Source organism: Pinus tabuliformis, chromosome 5_1 (assembly GCF_031772625.1).
Source record: "Pinus tabuliformis cultivar Carrire ecotype Pingquan chromosome 5_1, CPIR1, whole genome shotgun sequence".
NCBI classification, from domain to species: domain Eukaryota; kingdom Viridiplantae; phylum Streptophyta; class Pinopsida; order Pinales; family Pinaceae; genus Pinus; species Pinus tabuliformis.
In genome coordinates, this window is record NC_142305.1 from 420,627,459 (window position 1) to 420,652,563 (window position 25,105).

A 25,105-nucleotide genomic window follows, 5' to 3' on the forward strand; every position below is an offset into this window, starting at 1 on the left:
GCATGTGGACTTGATTCTAATTCTATTAATGTTTATGGCCTTATCAAAGATGTAAAGGTATCTTGGAAGCTACCAAGAATATTTCTATATTAATGGATATTGTTGTCATTGATGTGCCTGATGATTGGGGGATGCTTTTGTCAAGGAATTGGTTTGCTTCAATTGGTGGACAATTACAAATGGATTTATCATATGCCACCACTAATGGAACCCCTTTGATCCTCTATAGGGAACCTTTGTTGCCCGAGCATGTTAAAGATATTGAACCATTCCCTTTCTCATCCCACAACACCAATAAGACCACTTCTAAGTTACAAATCACAATCCTCATCATGAGACTTGAAAGCCTGCAAAGCCTCCCACTTCTCAAGAGGTCTTTCAAACTAAAAGATTAAACACAAGACTGAGTGTCCCTAAAAATCAATGGGTCCAAAAACCAAAGAGGGACTACCAAGTGGGTGATCTTATTTTGGTTGATAAGGACCTTATCCCCGTCAAGATCCATGGGAAAGTGGGTGTAGGTGAGTTTTACATTTCTAAACTAGATCATGAATTTTTGCCTTCTGTGTGAAATGGAGCCACCTCACCTTCTTTAATTGGAATCAACATTCACTTATCATGCATAGTAGTTTAGGTGCATTGCATATTGTATGAGCATGCTAATAACATTCATGTCATGTTTCATGTAGATTAAATTGCATTTAGAGTAGATTTTATTATATGTATGGATTTATATTCTCGTATAAAACATGGGCAATACCCTACACCCAATGCACATGCTCCCAAATAGGTTGATTGCAATGTGCATGTTACAAGTCTATGGACCCAGGGATTGTTGGATTTCTCATGAAATCCCTATGTAAGTATATGGATTATACACTCTACAATGAGCTCATGTCCCAGTTGGATCCAAATGTTACCCACCAAAAGTGGGTGATCCAATAGGAGATTTTTTTTTCTCTAGCACTTTGCATCCAGTCAGTCAGCCAACAACCCCATACAACCACCACCAGTTGATGGCATGCCATTATTCATCACTGCCATCTACATCATTTATATGCTTCTCACCCATCTCGCAAGAGAACATGAACGAAGGTGGGCTTCGATTAAAAGGTAATTTATTCATTTTGCAATCAAGCACTTATGCGTGTTTATACTTTGAGCTTTCGGCATAGATTATGAGTTGTCCTGGAAGAAGTAGGGGTTTTGACTGTGATCTTGTTTAGTTACCTTAAATGGGGGGTTAATCTTTGATCCTAGTCTAGTGGGACCTCCCCTAATGCCCCAATGCTTATAGGAGGGGCACTACTTGGGAAGCTCTAATTGAGATAATGTTCCATCTATCTCGACACTATGCTTACCACCTTTCTATCTTACATTACAAGCCCTATATTCCATCTCAATTCTTCAAGTTCGAACGACCATTGATTCTTTGGGATTTGGTGCCCATATATCCTCATACCTAGGTAGGGCTCAAAACTTGGCCCTAGGAGGTTGTTGCAGCGCAAAGAAAAGGAAAAAACATATATTTTCCACAAGAAAACTAAAATAAAGAATATTAAAATGCAAAAGAGGGTATGTACATACACATTATCTTGTGAGAAAAATCCTAGCATGAGCTCTACCTCTCCCCTTATGGCCATCACCCAGTTCGTTAGCACAATATTGCTCCTATACATCATAAAAGGAACCCTTGCATGTCCCAACCCCAATCGACAATGAGTTGCCTCACCAGTGAGGGGTAATACAACTATTATACATCATACAAAATAAGCGCTAACCCTCTGAGATACGAGAAGTAATATAGATAAAAATCAAGAAAAGGTATAAGGTGCACAAGAGAGGTGGAAAAACAAAGGCCAGGTTGGTAACTCATGCATCCACGATTTCTCCGTCCTCACATATATACACTCGGGATGCGAATCCCACCATGTTGGTCCCTTTGACCATGACACTTGGCCATTAAGTCTTATCTCCTCTGCTACCATCATTATTCACATAACACCTATTGATTGAAGGGTGGACTAAGGAAATGTCACTTCCCTTTAGGGGATGGAAACACCTGATAGGGTTGTCCTATAGCCACTCCTACCTAGGGAGGCAACACCATTACAAGTTCAAAGCCAAAAATTTGGAAGGGGATCCTTGTTTGAAGTGTCAAATAGCCCTTTACATTCAAGCTTGGTCCACTTAGATGCAAAAATGATTATTGTACCTGATGATTTGTTGCTTGCGAGACTTTCTGATATGGTTGTTAAATGGTTCCACAACCATGACTTGTGCAACCTAACTGGGGCCTAGGCCTGAAAAGAATCATATTGACACTCGCAAGTGAAGCATTGAGAGCCGTGGGACTCCAAGCAACAATAGAGCATCATACACACCCTTGGGAACCTCCAACACCACACAATGTTTTGCCACTTTTCCCTGCATTTGATGACTTTTTGGGATGATGCGCCTGGACCCGATAGGTCCCCAGTTGACTTAGCACTTCATGAGAGATGATAGCTAATACGAGGTCGAGATGAGAATGGTCTCACCCCTTGAGACATGGGAGGGCTAGCACCACCTTCGAAGCCCTCAACATTGGAGCAAAGATTGACATTATGACCACTTGGAGACCCATGAGACCACACTTGTGCCCCAAGATGAAATTTGGGGTTCGAGAGGGATATTGACATATATCTAAGGGCTAACCCTTAAAGGGTGAATTTTAGGTGCTTCTACACCAATTTTGTTACCCAAAAGCACTAATGAATGCCCTAGATGGCCTAGCACATGGATGATGTCATCTTTTCTTGCCCTGCGGCTCACACGTGTGGGATTTTTTTTATGTTTTAGGTCTTGGATAGTGGGTTGGCTTGTAACACACCTCATCATTGTGATTTTACTTGTTGATTAGGGGTTTTTAGGTTTAATTATCTCTATTCATCCTCATATATATAAGGAGAGGACACTTGTATTCTCATCATCACTTGGACTTGAATTATTTCAACCTCTTTTCTTTGTGGAGGAAATTGGATCTATGAATCTAGATATCATTGTTGCGTACATTAGTCATGAATAACATGTGATAGATAGTCCGAGTGGTGAACTTTTATTGGCTCTTCCATAAAACTCCTTGATCCATTACATAGGTAATCATTAGGGTATTTGATGCTAGAGCATCAATTATTCTTCCTGCTTAGAAACCTTTAGCTATCAAGTTAATTCACAGACACCATCCTTCCAAGAAGTAAGGCACTCACCTATCTCATTGGTGATCAAATTCAATTTTTATCCATAAAATCTATCTCTTTCTCTATTGACCTAATTTGGCTCCTTTAAGGCCAATCATCCAAACTAGGACTTGGTGTGACTTTCTAGGCAAGGAATTTTTTTGGATTGAAGAGTCTAAATGAAAAGGATATAGTTTGTTGCCTCAAAATCAACCATATTGGTAGGAACTCACTTCAAGTTTGTCCATAAAATTTCTTGCCCTAGTCATTTGCCCTACGTAAACCCTAGTTTGGTGTTGCTTCAACTTAAGGGCTTACTTGAGGGTCTCACATGCCTCTGTCTTGTTGAAAATCATCATTGGAAATTGTTTCTCCTTGACTTGACCTTTGGCCATCCAAACACTCAACCCATTAAACAAGCCCTAATTATTGTGCCTCATAAATTCAACCTCTCTTTGAAAAGTGGTTTGCCTCCATTGGGTAATTGGAACCTTGTACTCAAGTTGTGCTTTTTCCTTATAAGCCTATTGGTCATCATATACCTTTGTAATTAGAATATCCATCATAGGTGACCTCATATTGGGACTCCTCCCATTAGTGAAAGTCCATAAATAATAGGGGATTTTGGCTATGGTGATAGTGGGCCACTACCCAATTGTTGTCACTTGGTCTAGTAATAGCTTTCTAGGGTACCCCTTTACAAGGCCTGCTAGATTTTGCAGCAACAAATCCTGCCAAACAACTATGCCTTGACTTGTCCTACTAACAAGTCATACACTCCATCTCATCATCTGACATAACACCCTCAAGGCCCTCCCCATAGAATCTCTTTCCGACCTAATTGTAAATGTGGCAATCCTTAGGATGCACTGCAAATAGTGAAGCATGGACCATTCTCACAAAACGTCTTGTCCTTGAGAGTGGACTCAGGGATTAAGTAGATGATGTCATCCTCTACTGTGTATCTATAATCCTATAGGTTTCCAACCCTCAACATAGAGGAAAACTTGTTCTCTCTATGCTCCATCCCCAAGTGGGATACCCAATCTCTAAATGTTGTTGGTCTCCTAGATAAAATACATGTAAAAATGCCTCCGCACTCTCCATAAACCTGATAGTGTGCCCCACTTCTCTATCAAAAGATCTATCTAATCTTGCTTCCCATGATATCTCACCCTGACTGAATATGAGAAATTGTTGTTGCATTAAATGAATCTTAAACACTCCATCGAGCTCTGCCACATGATGACATCCTCCACCTAGACCCTATTACCCATTTTGGATTCCATCATCCCAAATATTTGAGGGCTCCTGTTGCATTATACCTCTAGATATAAGTATCTTTCCAAGCATCACTAACTCAATGGGGTACCAACTCATAATCTCTCTCCATTCCAACTAAAATGGAATTCCAAAATAGGAAGTATCAACAAGAATTATATTATTTTTAGATTCCATCACCTCCCACATAATGTGTCTTCCATCATCTTTAGTTATCAACAACCCCTTAAAAAGACCTCATGTATATGAACACAAGTAATATTCCCACCATGTTGATGTTGTGCCACTCTTATTTGAATTGGAACATATATTATAGCTCTATCTCATGACCTTACTCAACTTGTAAAAGCAATAAAAGAGAATTAGCTCCTTCTTCCTCATGTCAACTCACCTCCCCACTGTGCAAATGTGGATTCATGGTACTACAAGACTTGTTTATGTACTCTTGAAGAGGGTTACTTTGCAACTCCAAAGTAGGCTTCTTTTGTTTCCTCATTAGAAACTCTAAATGTTTCCCAACATGGGTTAGATTGGTAGTTTTCCTAGCACACCTAACTCCAAGGAACTCAAGCTCATTGTACTATTGTAATATGGTGTTTAGAGCATCTTATTTCTCTCCTTTATTTCTAGAAGGCCTTTTTAAAGATGTTTAATCTCTTCTTTAGTATGTTCCTAGTGGTTGTCATTGAAAAGTCCTGTAGAAGAGATCGGTGAAGTGAAACTACTGTCCTCCTCATGGGTTGTGGCTACCATATAAGATTGAATCTACACTTTAGGCTCATACATCTCTTGTAGTTTGAACCCTATCAACTCCACATTAAGCAACAATTTAGCTTCCCTTCATGTTGTTTGAAAACATCCTATACCAAGTTATAAGCAGTTGTAGAAGTGACCTACTTTTGATTCTAGACAACCAATAATAAGATATGATGGGCTACAAAATAACATCACTTTCATCACAGTCATCAATAATTGTACCCATGATGATTCTCATGTGCTCATGAATGGATTTTCCATGGTATTTTTTGATAGCATCAAGGAAATAATGAAACTATTGTAAAACAAGATCATGATAACGATAGTCAAGCATAATAACACATGACCTTACGTCTGCCATTAATTTTAGAATTTTGGCCCTCTTGCAAAAAGATGGATTGTCCATTTGATCTATCCCCTAGAAGCTTCCCATAACCAGCTGAAATATTTTATGCATTATATCCCCCTTATAAGGGTTTTTAAGAGCTGCAACCCTTAAAAATTCACTCATACAATAATGAAAAACAATCCTTAACTCTATTCTTATACCACAATACCCTGTACTCACCCAAGTAAGTTACTGCTAGAACCAAAACTGCTAGAGTCAACTAAGAAGGTGGTTTTCCCACCATTTGTAATTTCCTTGTAACCTCCTCCAACAAGCTAAGAAGGACATCTTTGGATGGAGACAACTGTCCAAGTTGATCTCCTACTATAAAAATCTCTTCTTCGATCATTCTTCTTGTAGGAAACATTTGAGCACTATTGGGGGGGGGGGGGTGAATCAATAGTGTGTCTTATTAACAATTTACACCATTTAAACTTCTTTACTGAATCACATATATTAACCAACAACACATTATATCATCACATGAATAAAATAATGAATATAAACAATGTAAGCACCTGAATCAAACAACCATGAGAGAAACAATATACAATAAAACCATAAAACACAACCAAAAAAACCATCACACAAGAGGCACAAGATATCTGGTGGAAAACCCTCCACCAGGCAAAAAATCACCCTTGCTGCTACTGCACTGCTCTAAATCTTATATTAAGCAAATGATGTCTTTGACATAGATTTGATGACTCCCATCATATAGGAGACTCGACCTCATATACAATCAACTAACTCCCATAGGCCAGGAGACTCGATTCTACTGATCATCTCAGAAGACTATTTTCTCACACGGATCTAGAGACTACTATCTGTTGAAAGCCACCACGATCAACGATCCTAATCCAAGTCTAATTGGAATATCCAACTCCAATTGGATGGAGAAACTGTTCCTTTCACTGAAACTTCACAATCACTGGTCCACACCTATGAAGCCACTACTCCTTTACTCTATGTAGACCTCATTTCATATATTTTCACATTAGATTGCAAGACTTCTCTGCTCAACTTGATTCAGCTCTGAAATACAATCTCCAATAGCAAGACACCATCAATAAATATAAAACACCACAATCATATGCTCTCCACTCAAGAAAATAGTGGCCACAATCCATCTAACAAAAACTAAATAATATCACGAACAACTAAAACACAACTCATACTCAAACAAAACATCAAACCCTCACTCCAAAATATGAATTTTGCATGATACAATCAGCAACATAAAACCCAATGGCTATGTGCCAAATGCACTAGCAACACCTGCAAAACAAATGTGAGAGTCATAAACTTGGAGCTATACCAAGGTCTCCATCTCTTCCAAAAAAAAAAATCTCCATATAAAATATCTACGACAACAACCTCAATTCTGATTTGGACACTGATATCTTTGCTTCAACAATCTACTCCACTCACTGCCATTTACACTCATGCAAAATCTATCTCTACCTTCAACTAGGTCTGAAGTATTCCTCTACTTCTCTGCATCCTTCCCACTCACATACTATCTTCATCAACCTCACCCAACTACAAAAATGAAGTATATAAAACATGTTGGGCGAAATTCACCTTTGGCCTATGATCAAGAGTGCACAAATTTGACGAAATCAATCCTCAACTATCACTACTTGTGCACTAAATGCATTCACACCCACTGGAAGAATTTTCAAAACAATTTCAACCTTTTTCAATTAATCTAGAAGCCTTCTGATATTTCCAAATCGAATTACATCCAATGTGCATGAGGAATCTGTAGAATTTTTCGCGAGGAAGCTCAACCACACACACAAGCTTGCATGGGTGCGGTTGGGGCAAAGGATGGTCAGAACCCAAAAAATCCATCTCAGAACTGCCTCCAACTTCTTGCTTACCTTCCCCAACTCTTGTACATGCCTCCAAATCTCTGTCACAACCTTTGACACCTCTGCAAATGGATCAAACATGTCTCCCAAGTGTCACTGCCAAGTTGACCTAAAAGTTCAACAAACAAAGGACGACTTGTCTGCCAATAAGTCCTTTGCTTTCCTTTGACACCTACACAAGTTGCAACCCATCTGAACACACTTTGTAGCATCTCTACAACAACATTTTCAGACCAACATACAACTACAATAAGTCATCTCCATCAGCATGAATGAAGACCCAACTAGTGTGCCATATAAACAACATGAATGACAGTTGAGCCATCATCTCCATCACATGTAGGTCTGCATCATCCATCAGTAGCAACATCAACAAATCATCATAACATGAACATAAACACCATTAACCACACCAATGCCACCATTTGACCATCAAGATTGACATCATAAGGTTGACATCAATGCCAACACAACCAACTCAATGCCAAGTTAACCAGTTGTAACCATACTACAAGGATGAAATCAATGCATCAACTAGACTACATAGCGTTGACATCAATGCTAACTTGAACTAGTTACCATCTATGAAATTGGATTCTTCCCCCAGGCCCTACGTGTCTTGAATCCAGAATGTGTCCCAATCGGGACACGACGTGTCCCGATTTTCGGACACGAATCTAGATATCAGGAACCCGCACGATGTTATAAAGATGTATTTCCCCATTCTATTTTCACATTCAATTGTTTAGTTTGCTATGGGTGTTTGGGAGCAAGGAGAAAATGGTGTGGGAGTATTTTCAAGGAGATTTAAGGATGACGACTATGAGGATTGATGACTCATGAGTCATGAGCTATCCACTGCCTTGAGGCTTGTATACTTGTAGTTGTTTTGTATTTGCTATTTCTATTTGCCATTAGCATTGCACTACCTATGTAACACATTTTGATTTTGATGACTTAATGAGAAAACTATAGTATCTTTATCTTACTGTCTTGTCTTTCTCCTCTTGGATCATTGATGAATTGAATATGTATTATGATTTATCATTTATGTCACAATTGTATTTGTATGCATAATGTTACTTTGTAAAACTTACATATAGATGAAGATCTATGTTTGATATATATATAACGTATCCGAACGTGTCCTGTTTCAGGAGGTCAACATGTCTTTATCCGACACTCAAATCCCGAATCCTCGTGTCAGGTGACTTAGGTTACCATCATGAACCAATGCTAACATCAGCCAGCTGGAACCATGCACACAATAATGCCAACACTTCCCACCATCATACTACTACTTTGATTTGAAAGGGTACTAGTCACTCCCCTAAACAATCTGGATTTCATTGTTAACCACCCCTTAGGATGGTAGGATGCACATCTCTAATACTGCTATAATGTCCCTTTCTTGGGTTTCCCAATCAACCGATAGAATAATTCCTAAATGTGTCAAATTAAATTTGTGCAATAATCTAAGTGTTCATTGAAGCCTTCCGTCAAACAGTTAACATACATTGAACCACTACACTATCCATTAACCCATTGAAACATTTCGTCAAACAATTTATGAATAACCATTTTGATAAACAAATTATTCAAACAACTTGCCTCTAGATAAAAGGGCAATGTTTTTCTGACAAATATTTTGCATGACAATTAAATAGAAACCCTCAACATCATTTGCACAGTAAATAAAGTAATTGCAACCAACACTTATTTTATTAAAATTGAAGGAAAGAATCTCATGTCAAATCTGGTTGCGAAATATCATGGAAACCTAAGAATGTGTGTATAAAATAGGGATTTTTGGGTTTGTTTGTTGTCTCTGCACAAGAATATTTGGCCCTCGGCATTGAGGTAATTTTGCCTCCAATTCCCTAAAGTTTCTTTATCATCCCGCTACTAAAAAATTAATAGGCTTGGCCTTCCTCGCGCTAATGATGTTGTACTCACAATTTATAAAGCCCTCATTATTATAATTGATATCTAAGATAAAACCATTTGGTCTGACAAACTTAGCTTTTGGATCAATGAAAGACCCTCAATCTAATATTCTTTATTTCAAATCAACATGACCCTTCACTTGGAAAGGGACATGACACAAAACTAGGTAGTGTTTACTAATGTCTTTAGATAATTGACGAAGAGGCAAAGGATGTAGCATGTTTTTTTGTTAATTGTGGTTCACGATCACTGAGTGGCTGCTACATCTGCGGGTAATAATCCGAGCAGATCCACTCGAAGGGATCTACTCACTAGCTTATCTGGTCGGGCCTAACCCCAAGGTTGTTGAGGAGATTTGACCTCGTGACCTCCCAATTGGCAAGGTACTTAGCAATAGGAACTCGACCAATTGAACTATCCCTTAGGGCTTAAAGGATATAGCATGATACTAATGATGAGGATACCAATATAAGTGATGGTGGAACCATGCTTGTTGTTTAGGTTGTCATTTGAATATTCTTGCTTGTTTATTTATAAGCAATTCCCTTCAAGTTCTAATATAATCACTAACGTATTTTGGATGGAATTTCTAACTTCATAATAATATTGTTTATTGTTTATGAGTAGCACAAATTTACTCTTAAACATTTTTGGAAAATGATTCTCCCAACATTCCTACTCCCATTTTTACTCCCATTTTTTCTCTATTTTGCTTAGAACTTTGGTAATGATAGTCAACAGTGTTGAGGATGCGATTTGATGGGAATTTCTGATCATTCCAAACAAAATATTGAACAGAGCAGAACAATGCTCTGATACCATGATGGAAATTTCTGTTGATTTCAAACTCAAAAGAAATTTGCACAGAGAACAACGCTCTGGTTTTATATAGGATCTTAATCATATAAAATAATAATAAAAATTGTTACAGAATTGTCTTCCTCGACTCAGAGGGATTTACAACAGGAACTTCAGTTCCAGAATCTGATTCCACTATCTCAGAAAATTATATCTTCAGCACTGCTGTGCGTTTCAAGAAAAAGAACTCTTCTTGGCTAATACTCTACACTCGTCACTGCTCTTGCATTTTTTTTATATAATGAACAACACAAAATATCTTTTCAATACGTGTTGCTTTTCCCCATACTTCCGTGAAATAAAAAATAATAAAATTTAAAATTTCACCTACATTTACCAACCCTAGTAAATATCATTAATTACACGGCTGAAAATATCCTACTGGAATTTAATGCATGGCTTATCACAATATCACACCATCGCATCGCAAGAAGAGAAAGGATGTGCCACCGCTTCTATAACCTTTAAATCATGCGATTTGCGATATGCGATCAGATTGCATCGCGAAATCGCAATCGCATACAATCTAAAGGACACGGTGAAGGTTGACAAGAAAGGAAGTGCGATATGCGATCTGCGATCGCATCGCAGAGAAAAAATCTGCAGTTTGAAATTATCATTCCAACACTCCCCTTTAATTTTAACTGCTGGGTTTTTTCTGCATACCCAGGCATTTCCTGAAATGATCAAAGCTTTTCTTTGCCAATGGTTTTGTCAAGATGTCAGCTAACTGTTCCTCTGTTCTGCAGTGCTGCAAAACAATCTCACCATTGTTAACCAATTCACGTATGAAGTGAAATTTGGTGTCTATGTGCTTTGTCCTTTTATGAAAAATAGAATTTTTAGACAATGCTATTGCTGAGCTATTGTCACAGTAAATGGCTGTGCCCTTTTCTTGTTCATGACACAAATCTCTGAGAACTCTTCTCAGCCACACTGCTTGGCATGCTGCTACTGTTGTTGCCACGTACTCTGCCTCTGCTGTTGACAAAGACACAACTGGTTGCTTCTTGGAAGCCCATGAGATGGCTCCTAATCCCATATGAAACACATATCCTGATGTGCTTTTCCTATCATCAACACTTCCAGCCCAATCACTGTCAGTGTATCCTATCAACATGAAACTTTCAGAAGAGGAGTATAAAATACCAAACCCCTTCGTTCCATTCACATACCTTAGAATCCTCTTGGCTGCCTGCCAATGAGTCTCTTTCAGTCTTTCCATAAATATGGAGATTAAACTCACAGCGTGCATAATGTCCGGCCTGGTTGCAGTTAAGTACATAAGGCTGCCAACTATGCTCTTGTACAATTTTTGATCAAAATCCTTGCTGTTGTCTTCTTTGGTCAATTTCAACCCCACTATAGTTGGAGTCACAACTGCTTTGTTGTTCTGCATGTTAAATCTCTTTAACACTGCTTCTACATATTTAGCTTGAGAAATGAAAACGCCATTTTCACTTTGGTCTACTTCAATTCCAAGAAAATATCTTAAGAAGCCCAAGTCAGTCATTTCAAATTCACTTTTCATGACTGCTTTAAAATCAACAATGAGAGAAGCATCATTGCTAGTAAAAATCAGATCATCTACATATAAGACAACAATAATAATCTTACCGTCATTCTCCCTTATGTAGAGTGTGGGTTCACCATCACATTTATCAAACCCATTCTCAATCAGATAAGCATTTATTCTGTTGTACCATGCTCTTGGAGCTTGCTTCAGCCCATAAAGAGCCTTCTTCAGTTTACAAACTTTATGCTCTTGGCCTTCAACTTCATAGCCCGAAGGTTGATCAACATAAACCTCTTCTTTTAACACTCCATTCAGGAATGTAGATTTAACATCCATCTGATAAATCTTCCATTTGTGTTGTGCTGCAATAGACAACACTGTTCTGACTGTTTCCATCCTTGCTACTGGTGCAAAGGTTTCATCATAGTCCTTGCCTTGTTGCTACTTGTAGCCTTTCACAACAAGTCTTGCTTTGTGCCTGTCAATCTTACCTTCAGCATTGCTTTTGGTCTTGTAGACCCACTTAACTCCAATGGCATCTTTGCCTTTAGGGAGGTCCACTAACTCCCATGTTTTACTCTTCTCAATTGCACCAATTTCTTCATTCATTGCTTCAATCCAGTTATCTTCATTTACAGCATCTTCAAAATGGACTGGGTCATCAACATGACAATATAAAGCGAATAATGAATTCAGACTGGTATTGTTACTTACCTCTCCTTGTTCATAAATCTCATTCAGATTTCTGAATCTTGGTCTTCTTGGTGTGCTTGGAGTTCCATTCGAACTTGAGGGTATTTCTGATCCCTGTGGTGTGCTTGGAGAAGCACTTCCTTGACTTCTTAAGGCTGTTCGAATTCCAGTTTGTGGTGTGGTTTGTTGTACTTGCTGTGGTGGAGGAGGAGCCACCAAGGAAGGATTATTTGCTTCTGTCCCTTCCTCTTCTTCTTCGTGAGACACAATTGTCTTCACATTCACTGTCTTCTCTAAGCTTCCATCCCAAGCTTCATCTTCAATAAACTGCACATCTCTGCTTACTATCAATTTCTTGGTGGATGGATTATAGAGTTTGTATGCTTTTGACTCATCACAATAGCCAATAAAGACACACTTCTCCCCCTTACTGTCAAGCTTCTTCCTTCACTGATCCGGTACATGTGCATATGCCACACAACCAAATACTCTCATGTGAGTGACAGTTTGCTTTTGACCACTCCATGCCTCTTCTGGTATTTTGTTCATGACAGCTTTAGTTGGGCATCTATTCAAGATGTAAACTGCGCAAGTAACAGCTTCTGCCCAATACTCATGTGGCAAGTGCTTTGCCTTTAGCATACTTCTGACCATGTCAAGAATGGTCCTATTCTTCCTTTCAGCAACACCATTTTGCTGAGGTGTATACCTTGCGGTGAACTGCTTTTGTATGCCATTCTCTCTGCAAAAACGCAGAAAATCTTGGGAGATGTACTCTCCTCCTCTATCTGTTATGAGCACTTTGATATAATGCCCACACTGCTTCTCAACAAGAGTTTTGAAGTGGCGGAATTTTTCAAACACTTCACTCTTTTGTTTCAGCATATACACCCATGTCTTTCTGGTGTAAACATCAATGAAAGTTAAAACATATTTATTTCCGGCAAATGATGGTGTTTGCATCGGTCCACACACATCAGAGTGAACAATTTCCAATGGTGCTTTTGCCCTTATACTCTTTCCTGTTGGAAAGCTTTCTTTGTGTTGCTTGCCCAAGATGCAGCCTTGACAAAGGCTGTCTGGTTTCTCGATCAATGGTAATCCCTTTACCATTCCCTTTCTGTGCAACAGATTCAGGCCTCCGAAATTGAGATGTCCAAATCTCAAATGCCACAACCAATTCACATCTTTCACCTGTTCCTGAAAGACTTCTTGTGTTACAGCCGCAATAGTTCTGCCTTCCTTCAAATCTGCCTTGAGTTTGAGAGGAAACATTCTATTACTGGTCATCTGCACCTGTGCAATGATCTTCTTACTTGGAGGTATGTCTCTGATAGTACACAAATCATCTTTGAAGAACACGTTGTAACCTTTGTCAATGAGTTGTCCAATGCTCAAAAGATTACATTTCAGACCAGGTACATAGTATACGTCTGGCACAATCATCTGTTCTCCATTTTTTGCTCGAATACTGACTCTGCCCTTACCCTTGACAGATATTTGACTATCAATCCCTGTTGTTACCTCAGATTTCACATTTTCATCCAGATTGGCAAACATTGCAATATTACCAGTCATGTGATTACTACAACCTGAGTCTAAGAACCAAAAATCTTCTTGTTTGTCTTGTGCAATGTTACATGTTAACAGCACATTCTTTGGATTCTTATCTTCTTCATTTGCAAAATTAGCATTCTGCCTATTATTCATGTCACTTTGTTTTTTCCTACATTCATTGGCATAGTGCCCATATTTATTACAATAATGACATTGGACTTGGGATTTGTCATACCTTTGTCCATGAGCTTGCTGTTTGCTTGAACCTTCATCTTGGTTCTGATTGCAGCTCCTTCCACTTGTGCTTGCAGGATAATTTCTGCCTCTGTTTTGGTTTCTTCCACGACCTCTGTTATTTGCTCTTCCTCGACCTCTTCTTTGGCCAAAAGACATCTGAGTCTTGAGTGCTTGCTCAAGTGAGGAATCTGTTCTTCTACTCAGTCTGTGTTCATGAGATATAAGAGAAGCACTCAGTTCATCTACTGTGAACTGTGAGAGATCTTTTGTCTCTTCTATTGCTACCACAATAGATTCAAACCTTGAGGGTAAAATTCTCAAGATCTTCTCTACAATCCTTCTTTCTTCAAGAATCTCACCATGAGACCTTATCTGGGTTATCAAGCCAATAACCTGAGTGAAGAATGAATCTATTGTATCAAATTCCTTCATGCTGAGATTTTCAAAGTCTCTCCTCAACATCTGCAACTTTGCAGTCTTCACCTTCTCCATGCCTTGATAGGCAGTTTTGAGAATATCCCAGGCCTCCTTGGATTTTTTTGCTGCTGCAATTCGCGGAAAAACACTTTCATGTACTAATTGGAAGAGGAAAAAGAGGGCTTTGGCATCCTTCTTCCTGTCGCTCTTCAACTGGTCTCTTTCTGATACTGTCAAAGCAGCCAACGCTGTTGCATCTGCAGGTTCAACATAGCCAGTTTCAACCAGCTCCCATATTCCTTAAGAAGCAAACAATGCTTTCATTGTTATGGACCAATAACTGTAATTTTTCCCATTAAACTGTGGCAGTTGGGGATTTGTCAAACCAGTTCCAGCATCTGCCATCTTAACCTGTGTAAATAAAGAAGAGATACTGACAAAAAAAAAAAGCAAAAACTTTCTCTGCTGGAAGAAAAAAAAAATCTGCTCAATAAGCTTCTTACAGCTCCTACAGTGAAAAAACAAACTCTTATTTTTTTTTTACTCACTGAGTGCCTAGACTAGCTCTGATACCATGATGGGAATTTCTGATCATTCCGAACAAAATACTTAACAGAGCAGAACAATGCTCTGATACCATGATGGAAATTTCTGTTGATTTCAAACTCAAAAGAAATTTGCACAGAGAACAACGCTCTGGTTTTATACAGGATCTTAATCATATAAAATAATAATAAAAACTATTACAGAATTGTCTTCCTCGACTCAGAGGGATTTACAACAGGAACTTCAGTTCCAAAATCTGATTCCACTATCTCATAAAATTATATCTTCAGCACTGTTGTGCGTTTCAAGAAAAAGAACTCTTTTTGGCTAATACTCTACACTCGTCACTGCTCTTGCATTTTTTTTATATAATGAACAACACAAAATATCTTTTCAATACGTGTTGCTTTTCCCCATACTTCCGTGAAATAAAAAATAATAAAATTTAAAATTTCACCTACATTTACCAACCCTAGTAAATATCATTAATTACACGGCTGAAAATATCCTACTGGAATTTAATGCATGGCTTATCACAATATCGCACCATCGCATCGCAAGAAGAGAAAGGATGTGCCACCGCTTCTATAACCTTTAAATCATGCGATTTGCGATATGCGATCAGATCGCATCGCGAAATCGCAATCGCATACAATCTAAAGGACGCGGTGAAGGTTGACAAGAAAGGAAGTGCGATATGCGATCTGCGATCGCATCGCAGAGAAAAAATCTGCAGTTTGAAATTATCATTCCAACACGATTAATACTCTAGGGCTTATGTTGGAATCTAGTGTATCCTCTAGCTCTAATTTGCCTTCTTTCAAGTTTTCCCAAAAACATAGAATTGTATAAATTCCACCCATTGTTATTACGTGTATGGGCATATGAAAAAGTCACACATCAAAACTTAATTATAAAATTTAGTGAATTTGTTTTTAAGTATCTCACTACGTCACACGAGACAAGGGTGTTTGGGTACATTATAATAATGAAGTGTACAAGAATGATTAGTGATTGGGTTCATTATCGTAATGAACACTATTGTTGGAATCATGCCTAGAATTTGACGACCTGCGACAGGGATTTAGTTCCGAGACCCGTATTTGACATGCACACATTAAATTGACACATCAACAATTACTTCTTGTAAAATTCCAAACCCTCACATTGACATTTAAGTGTGTCTAGTAATTGTCGTAAATTCGAGTACCTAATATAACACATAGCTTGTCAAGGGAGGTGCCATGTCATCACTAATTGTTAAGGTAGTAATTAAAAAAATTAAATTAATTGTATGTGACTTGTACTTGTCCGATTTTTCCAAATTCCAAGCCAAATACTTATTACCTACCATGGAAACTACCAAATTTGGGTTTCAACATCCATTCATTTGAGTCTTGGACTTCGTTTTTCTTAATGTTGTCGGTTTGCTCTGCTTTGGTGGTGAAACCTTGCTAGATTAATTTTTAGGGGTTGAATTCATTCGACTTATTTTCCTTAAATGCTACTGGGTTTGTTTTGCTTCAATGGTCCAACCCTACTCTATTAATTTTCAGTGGCTTTACTTAGTATTGGGCCAACTTCTTGATAGTGGGTTAACAAGAGTTTTACTAATAAATTCAAAATATATTCGTCCTGAGATTCTTAAGATCCTTCCATGTTTTTACATCATAGCTTCTTGTAATAAGTGATTATGTACATCAATTTCTTTCTTATATTATTTGCAAACTTTTCATTGAATTTGAATAATGTTTTTTTTTTTAATATTAAAATTTTCATAAATCATGAAATTTCTTCTTATAATTCATTAGAGTCATTGACTTTATTTTTTTTAATGATTTTGGTTTTCTCAACTTTTTCTTAATGATTTTGGTTTGCTCAACCCCTGTGGTTCAACTATGTTATGTTAATTTTTAGAGTAATTGACTTTGTTTTTTTAATGCTCGTGGTTCAACTATGCTATGTTAATTTGGAGGGGTTTATTCATTCAACTTTGTTTTTCTTTTTGTTCGACTCCTGTGATTCAACTATGTTATGTTAATTTTGAAGGGTTTATTCATTCAACTTTGTTTTTCTTAACATTGTTGGGTTTGCTTGGGTTCTGTGGCTCATCCTTACTCTATTAAACTTTAATGGTTTTACTAAGTGTTGGGCCTCTTTCATTAGATTGGGTTTACAAGAGTTTTACTAGGTATGGACTCTACTCCAATGGGTTTGCTCTAGTTCATCAATTTTGAAGGCTTTTATTGTGTTCGGTGGCCAGTGAACTTCTCTTTGGGTCAGTGGCATTCAATTAATTTTCTTTACTTAGCTCCAATAAATTGATACATGTTAATTATCATATTTCAATTAATTTTCTTTACTTAGCTCCAATAAATTGATACATGTTAATTATCATATTTCAGTAAAAAAAAAATTCTAAAAAATTTTAATTTTCAGATTTATAAAATCTAATTCAAATAAACTAATTTTTCTTTTACATATTTATTAGATTTTTATTATCCATATATGCTATGTAAATATTCAACCACGCTTTGTTTTAATAATACAAATTACACAAATTTTTGATTACATTATAATGTTTATTTTGAATATTTTTATATAAAAAAAATACAACGTAAATACGTAACTGAAAAGATATAATAATAAAATTTATTTGAAAAAAAAACTTTAAAATTTTAAAAATTTACCTCAACAAATAAATATCATCACGTTTTCACTTAGGAAACAAAATAAAATTGAAATTCCATTGGGAATCATTCATACACAAAATATTTTATTTCAAGAATTTTACCTAAACAAACAACTTACCACATGTATTTACTTGATAATTGAGCGGCAACTACAAGCGCGCTGTCCAATATTTTGACTTCATGATGAACTTCGTACTTTTCCTTTAAACCACGAAGGATGCTGATAGTATCAGTCACGCTAGGTTCAGCCACATCCACCTGCCCCAAAATAGTAATAGTAGTAAATTATTAAGACAGAGCGCTATAAATGCAAAAAAGCCAAATCAATACTTGTATAACCCGGTTAAGCACTCACCTGCTGGAATCGTCGCTCAATTGAAGCATCATTCTTTACATAATCATGGTACTCTTTTGGAGTAGTTGCTACAATGCACCTAAGTTGGCCCTCAACAAGCATTGGTTTTACTGGATTATTCCACAACCAAACCCTAAAATCAGTGACTTCGAATAATCCTTAATCTACGTTAATAACATATATGATTATTGGTTGAACAAAGTGTTTAATCATACATAACCGAAGCACGGTTCTCTTACGGGTACCCAGAATCGAAAGAATTCCGTCAATAAAGAGAATAACTTTTCCCTGTGCATCTTCCACCTCTTTCAGTACAGACTCAAGTCGCTCTGTAAATTCCTCCCAATTGGCACCAGCCTCAAGGGCTTTCATATCCAAGGCTATCAACCTTACATCTAGCAAATTGCTGTGTAAAACCATTTGAAAAACAAAACTAATTAGCTTCTCTGTCAACAGCTTCTCTGTCAACCTTGCAAGCTGAAAATAATCCTGCAACCAAATATCCACTGAAACGCTGTACACGTGTACAAGCAGCCTTCCTACAAACTAAAATTTGCAAGCGGCCGAAGCATATAAATATATGCAGAAGAACTTACCTCGGTACATCCCCTCTGACAATCTTTTGTGCCACGCCTTCAACCACAGCAATCGTTTCAACGCCAGGCTCTCTAGTGAGCACAGGATTGCTCGTATTCCTCTCAGACAAAATCATAATAACTCTCTGGATTTCTTTATCTCTACCCATGACAGGATCAAGCTCCCCAGCAATTTCAACCAAATCACGGCCATATGTTTTCAAGTTTTTATATTTATTAGCAGTATCCACCATTTTGTCCCCTCCTCCGAGATTCTCCACTTCAGATATCAGTCTATCTACACTCACAGCTGCCTCTCTGAATTAGTGCAGCAATTATAATGTCTGTAATATTATTGGAGTTCAGTTTTTATTGCACTCTGTCAGAGAAGTTCTGTGCAGAACTAAAGAAAGTCTTCCTCTTTCTTACACCTACTACATCATCAGAAATTGAGCGGCCTCACAAACAGAAAATATAATCTTTAGAATTGTGGCCAAAGCTCGTCAAAAGTCGTGTGTTTTTTTTTGTTTTTAAAGTTTTTTCCTCTTCTTCCTCTTCTCAAGGAAGAGGCACAAAGTTACCACAATCATTACATAGAAATGGTAATATTTCGAACAACAAAATAATCAATCTATCTGGCACATCTAAGTAAGGAAGAGGCACAAAGTTAACACAATTATTACATAGAAATTGTAATATCTTGAACAACAAAATAATCAATCAATTTGGCACATCTAGGTGTTTTAGTTAAAAATAATTGTAATTAAAACACTGAACAACCGGATCTGAAAAAGAAGCTTTTATTTATATTAATCACTGAAGAAAAGGTATATGCCCATATAATAAATTTCAAGCCCCTACAATGGCATGCATGGCTGCTTATCAAAATGAGAAGACAAATACAATTAAGCACAATTGTGAACCTGGATAGATCCATGAGACAAAATAACACCCACTGGGTTTTCGCCCCTGGGATCAAACTAGGACTAAATGAGAAGACAAATACAATTAAGCACAATAGTGAACCTGGATGGATCCATGAGACAAAATAACACCCACTGGGTTTTCGTCCCTGGGATCAAACTAGAATTAGAACCATGATGGATCCACCATACAAAATAACACCCACGAGGTTCTCCCTAGGATCAAACTGGAACTTGAACCTCAATGGATCCACGAGACAAAATAAAACTAGAACTTGAACCTGGATAGATCCACAAGACAAAATAACACCCACGGTTTTCATCCTTGGTATCAAAACACCAAGTTCTCAAGAAAAACACAAGAAGATAAATATCAAATGCTTAGTTTCTATCCCTTTTATAGGCTTGATGGACTCTCTAATGACCCTATTTTAACAGATTCTGTCCATTTTGACTAAATCAAGAAAGGGAATATTACAGAAATTCTCAATGAAGTAGTACAAAGTCGTTCATAAGGAGCATCATGCATGTCAATAAAATTTGAACCTGAGTGGAGAAGTTTTTATTAAACCCTCCCAACTACTTAGGCTACAATAGACCAAAGCTCATCAAAAGCCTTATATTTATAAAAGATAAGAGGAAAAGAATCGAATAAGATTCCCAAATAAGAAGTCATCAGAAACTACTACTTAGAGAGGTCACTGGCCATCAAAGTTCAGATATACACACTTGAATCTCAAAAATGATAAAATCTGCTTAAAAATTCAGTAAAACCTTATTATTAATTAAAACCTAATGCATGTCAATAAAACTTGAACTTAAATAAAGAAGTTATTATTAAACCCTCCCAATTACCTGAACTTAAATAAAGAAGTTATTATTAAACCCTCCCAATTACCTAAACTACAATAGACCAAAATAATGGTAAAAGATAGAAAAGAAACCGAGTAAGATTCGCAAATAAGACGTCATCAGAAACTGCTCACAGAGGAACACATAATTCATTGGCCATCAAAGTTCAGATATGCACGCTTGAAAGTCTGCTCAAAGGTTCAAAAGATGCTATTCAATAAAACCTTATCAATTAAAATCTAGTACAAATTCAAAAGTAAAAACCTAAGATTCACGCGCTTCGCTAACGGCCGTGAAACATCATTTGTCACGAAGAGGGCTTCAAAACGCACATTCAAACGCACTCAAATTATCTATAATGTACCATGAAGTGATATAAACTAAAGCTTCAAAAACCGGAACAAAAAATAAAGATTTCTGAGGCATTGCCATCAGACTCCAGTCTCGAGTGTCAATTACTGTTTTCGGTTGAGAATTTCAACGAAAAGTCACAGAAGTAAAGATTGATCAGTCAATATATTAAACGGTAAACGCTAGAACCTCAGATCCATGTTCCATGTTTTCCTATGCATTTTAAAAAATATGATTAAAACCTCAAAATCACACTTTCAAAGTTCAATGAATCAGAAATCTTGGGCAATGAGGTGATAAAAACTAAGATTCCAATGGAGGAAAAATGCGAAGCATTGACATCAGAGTCTAGACCGCCGATAAAAGCAACAACAGTTTTACCTGAAAACTTCAAAGAAACCAGGTAAGCCGCCACGCAACAATTCTCTGCCAAAGGTTCTGAATTTTAAGCTATAAACACATTAGCGAGGAACAAGAAGAATACCGGAAACAACAGTTCAGCAGCTTGATGAAAGATATGGCTGGAATGCAACTTGTCACTTTATTAAGCGACCTCCCAGCATAGTGATCGACTTGACGCCAGAGTACTTTCTTACTTGGGGAGGAAGATTAGAATCTAATAAGCTTCGCGGAAATGCTTCGAGGACGGCTCTGTCCCAAGTACTGGTCTAAAGTATTTTGACCAATTACTTTTGAGAAATTCTTTTCAATTTCCCTTTCAAAAATTATATATATTTTAATGTGTATCTCTCAAAAGAAAAAGGAGTTTCCACCTTTGGTGAATCAGTAATCAGGTGAACGAACTTAACATAAGGGGGATAAATTTAACTATCGAATCAATACAAAATTAGATTTTTAATTCCACATACTTATGAATAATTTGACGTAACATTAAAATTAAATATTATTCAGTAATTTAGTGACAAGATAAGTTAAAAATAACTTATCAATATGTAAATATTTAATTAATCCTTTTCTAATTCATAGGAAAGGGAAAATGTTATATCATACTCTAATGGAGTTGAAGAACCTGTTAAAAAACATAAAATACTTAAACACATGCGATAACCGGTATACCATCATGGAGTGGAAACGCTGTCCCAGCAACAATGCATACGGTTACATACTAGCTTCTGCATACTGGCTTAAAAGAATGAATAAGGAGTAAAAGAAGCTTTACACAGTGGGTAGTGAGTAACGAGAACGATAAAGATTTTAGTATTACAAGGTGGCCAATGCATTCTCAGACATGGGTGGAAACCGCTACATTGATAAAAAGAAAATGTCTCTTTCCGTTGTTTCAATTTCTACCTCAAAAATAGCATTGCCTTAAAATTTTCACAAGTTCCAGCAGCCACCAAAATAGCATTGCCTTAAAACTTTCACAAGTTCCAGCAGCCACCAAAATAGCATCGCCTTTAAAATTTTCACAACTTTCTCAGAAACAAGGCCCTGAACTCCTGCTCCAGCTGCTAGAGCGCTCAGTGATATTTGAAGGAGAAAAGTAGCAGAGTCTTCCAAGGTAGGGCTAATCATTCCAGCCGCCACCCAAATAGCATCGCCTTTAAAATTTTCACAACTTTCTCAGAAAGAAGGCCCTGAACTCCTGCTCCTCCTGCTAGAGCGCTCAGTGATATTTGAAGGAGAAAAGGAGCAGTCTTCCAAGGTAGGGCTAATAAAAAATAAATGGGGAGAAAGATGTGGGAAAGATTTTGGTTTAGTATATGTTTTAAAATTGTTTTATTCAGTTAAGAGTGTGTTTCTTTGATTTAAGGAAATAGGTTAACCATTCAAGATCATTAATATTTAGTGAGAATAAAAGTACTGTTGGAAATTTTTTCTGATTTCAAATTCAAAAAGAACAAAGAACAATGCTATGTTTTTCACACACAGGATCTTTAACACACCGGAAACTTAAAACAAAATTATTTGCAGCTGACAGAGTTCTCACACCAACAAATTTCTATTCATTAATAAAGACAACTGTTGTTTACAAACTTCTTCCTCTCTCTCAGAGGGATTCACCAGGAACATTTGAGTTCCACACAAAAACTACTCTGTCTCTCCTTTTGAAAGGATTTACAATGGATTACAAATAAAACTTCTGTCTCTACTAAAGAGATCAACACACTGGTGTGTGGAAATTACATATCAATTTTCTCACGCTGCTGCGTTTCAATTTTTTTACATCGCACTGTTGTGCATCCCTTTCAATTACAATTTACTTCACCTCTGCACTGCTAAAAAAAGAACTTTTCTTCACGCTGCTGGTGGGTTACAATGCATTATTCATCGAATACAGGAACATTACATATATATGACAACAAAACAAAATAGAAGAACTTACATCAATTTTCGCTTGCCATGCTTCCGTAAAAAAGAATTAAATGTTTTTACCAGCCTTTACTTGTGCCCATACTCCCCCTGAAACAAAGTTAAAAACTTCATCAAAACTTACCAACTCATAGTAAATTGCATTTATTGTTTTACTGACATTTACTGACGGTAAGTAAAACTTTTACTTCACGTAAAATTTCATTTAATGTTGGCCTGTACTTCAACCATTGACTTCATTTAAATCGCATCACAGAATCCCATTTGGTCGGAACACAAAATTGGAGCACACACATATGGTGCGATCTGCGATATGCGATCGGATCGCATCACACCATCGCAATCGCAGAAATCACAGCACATAAGGGAGGGTGACAAAGTGTGTTTGCGATTTGCGATTTGCGATAGATCGCATCGCAAATAAAACTTCAGTTGAAATTATTATTTCAACATTCCCCTTTAATTTCAACTGCTGGGTTATCAATCATACCTAGACATTTCCTCAAATACTCAAAACTTTTCTGGTCCAATGGCTTTGTCAGAATGTCTGCAACCTGTTCCTGAGTCCTGCAATGTTGTAGAACAATTTCTCCATTGTTCACCAATTCTCTGATGTAATGGAACCTTGTATCAATGTGTTTCGTTCGCTTGTGAAACACAGAATTCTTGGACAACGCAATAGCTGAGCTATTGTCACAAAAAATCACTGTTGTTGTAGCCTGCTCTTGGCATAGACTTCTTAACAGTCTCCTCATCCAAACCGCTTGACACGCTGCTGCTGTAGCTGCCACGTACTCTGCTTCTGCTGTAGACAATGCCACAATTGGTTGTTTCTTGGAAGCCCATGAAATGGCTCTTGAACCCATGTGAAAGACATAACCGGATGTGCTTTTCCGATCATCTCCACTTCCAGCCCAATCGCTATCGGTGTAGCCAACCAAATCTGAATTTTCTGAAAAAGTATACAAAATGCCAAATCTTTTTGTACCTTTGACATACCTCAGAATTCTTTTTGCTGCCTGCCAATGTGCTTCCTTTGGCCTCTCCATAAATCTGGAAAACAAACTAACAGCAAACATTATGTCAGGCCTAGTTGCAGTTAAATACATAAGGCTGCCAACTATGCTCTTGTACAAGCTAGGATCAAAATCCTTGCTGCTGTCCTCTTTGTTGAGTTTTAATCCCATTACCGTGGGAGTGATTGCTGCTTTGCATTCTTGCATATTAAACCTGCTCAACACTTCATTTACATATCTTGCTTGAGAGATAAAAATTCCATTTTCATTTTGATCTACTTCTATTCCTAAGAAGTATCTCAACAAACCCATGTCAGTCATTTCAAATTCCTCTTTCATGACTGATTTGAAGTTTTCAATGAGGTAGTCATCATTACCTGTAAAAATAACATCATCAACATACAAGACAACAATTAAAATCTTGCCATCCTTTTCTTTGATGTAGACGGTGGGTTCTCCCTCACATTTGTCAAATTCATTTTCCAGTAGATAGGAGTCTATTCTGCTATACCACGCTCTTGGCGCTTGCTTCAGCCCATAAAGAGCTTTCTTCAATCTGCACACTTTGTGCTCTTGTCCTTTCTTCTCATAGCCTAGAGGTTGTTCAATGTAAACCTCCTCCTTTAACACTCCATTTAGGAATGCCGACTTCACATCCATTTGGTAAACCTTCCATTTGCTTTGTGCTACTATGGACGGCACTGCTCTCACGGTT

General features: G+C 37.3%; 1 protein-coding gene across 1 annotated transcript in view; it reads right to left on the bottom strand.

Moving 5' to 3' along the window:
* The window catches only part of LOC149165275 (chaperone protein ClpB1-like), a 28,716-nt gene extending 9,385 nt beyond the window's left edge, over nt 1-19,331 (bottom strand). Inside the window, exons 1-4 of the mRNA XM_089432271.1 lie at nt 18,936-19,331; nt 18,555-18,745; nt 18,340-18,449; nt 18,106-18,242 (exon numbers count right to left, since the gene is read on the bottom strand). Of these exons, the coding sequence (XP_089288397.1) occupies nt 18,106-18,242; nt 18,340-18,449; nt 18,555-18,745; nt 18,936-19,168 (671 nt within the window). The 5' untranslated portion in view covers nt 19,169-19,331. The remainder of the gene's footprint in view (nt 1-18,105; nt 18,243-18,339; nt 18,450-18,554; nt 18,746-18,935) is intronic.
* Between the last annotated feature and the right edge of the window lie 5,774 nt (nt 19,332-25,105).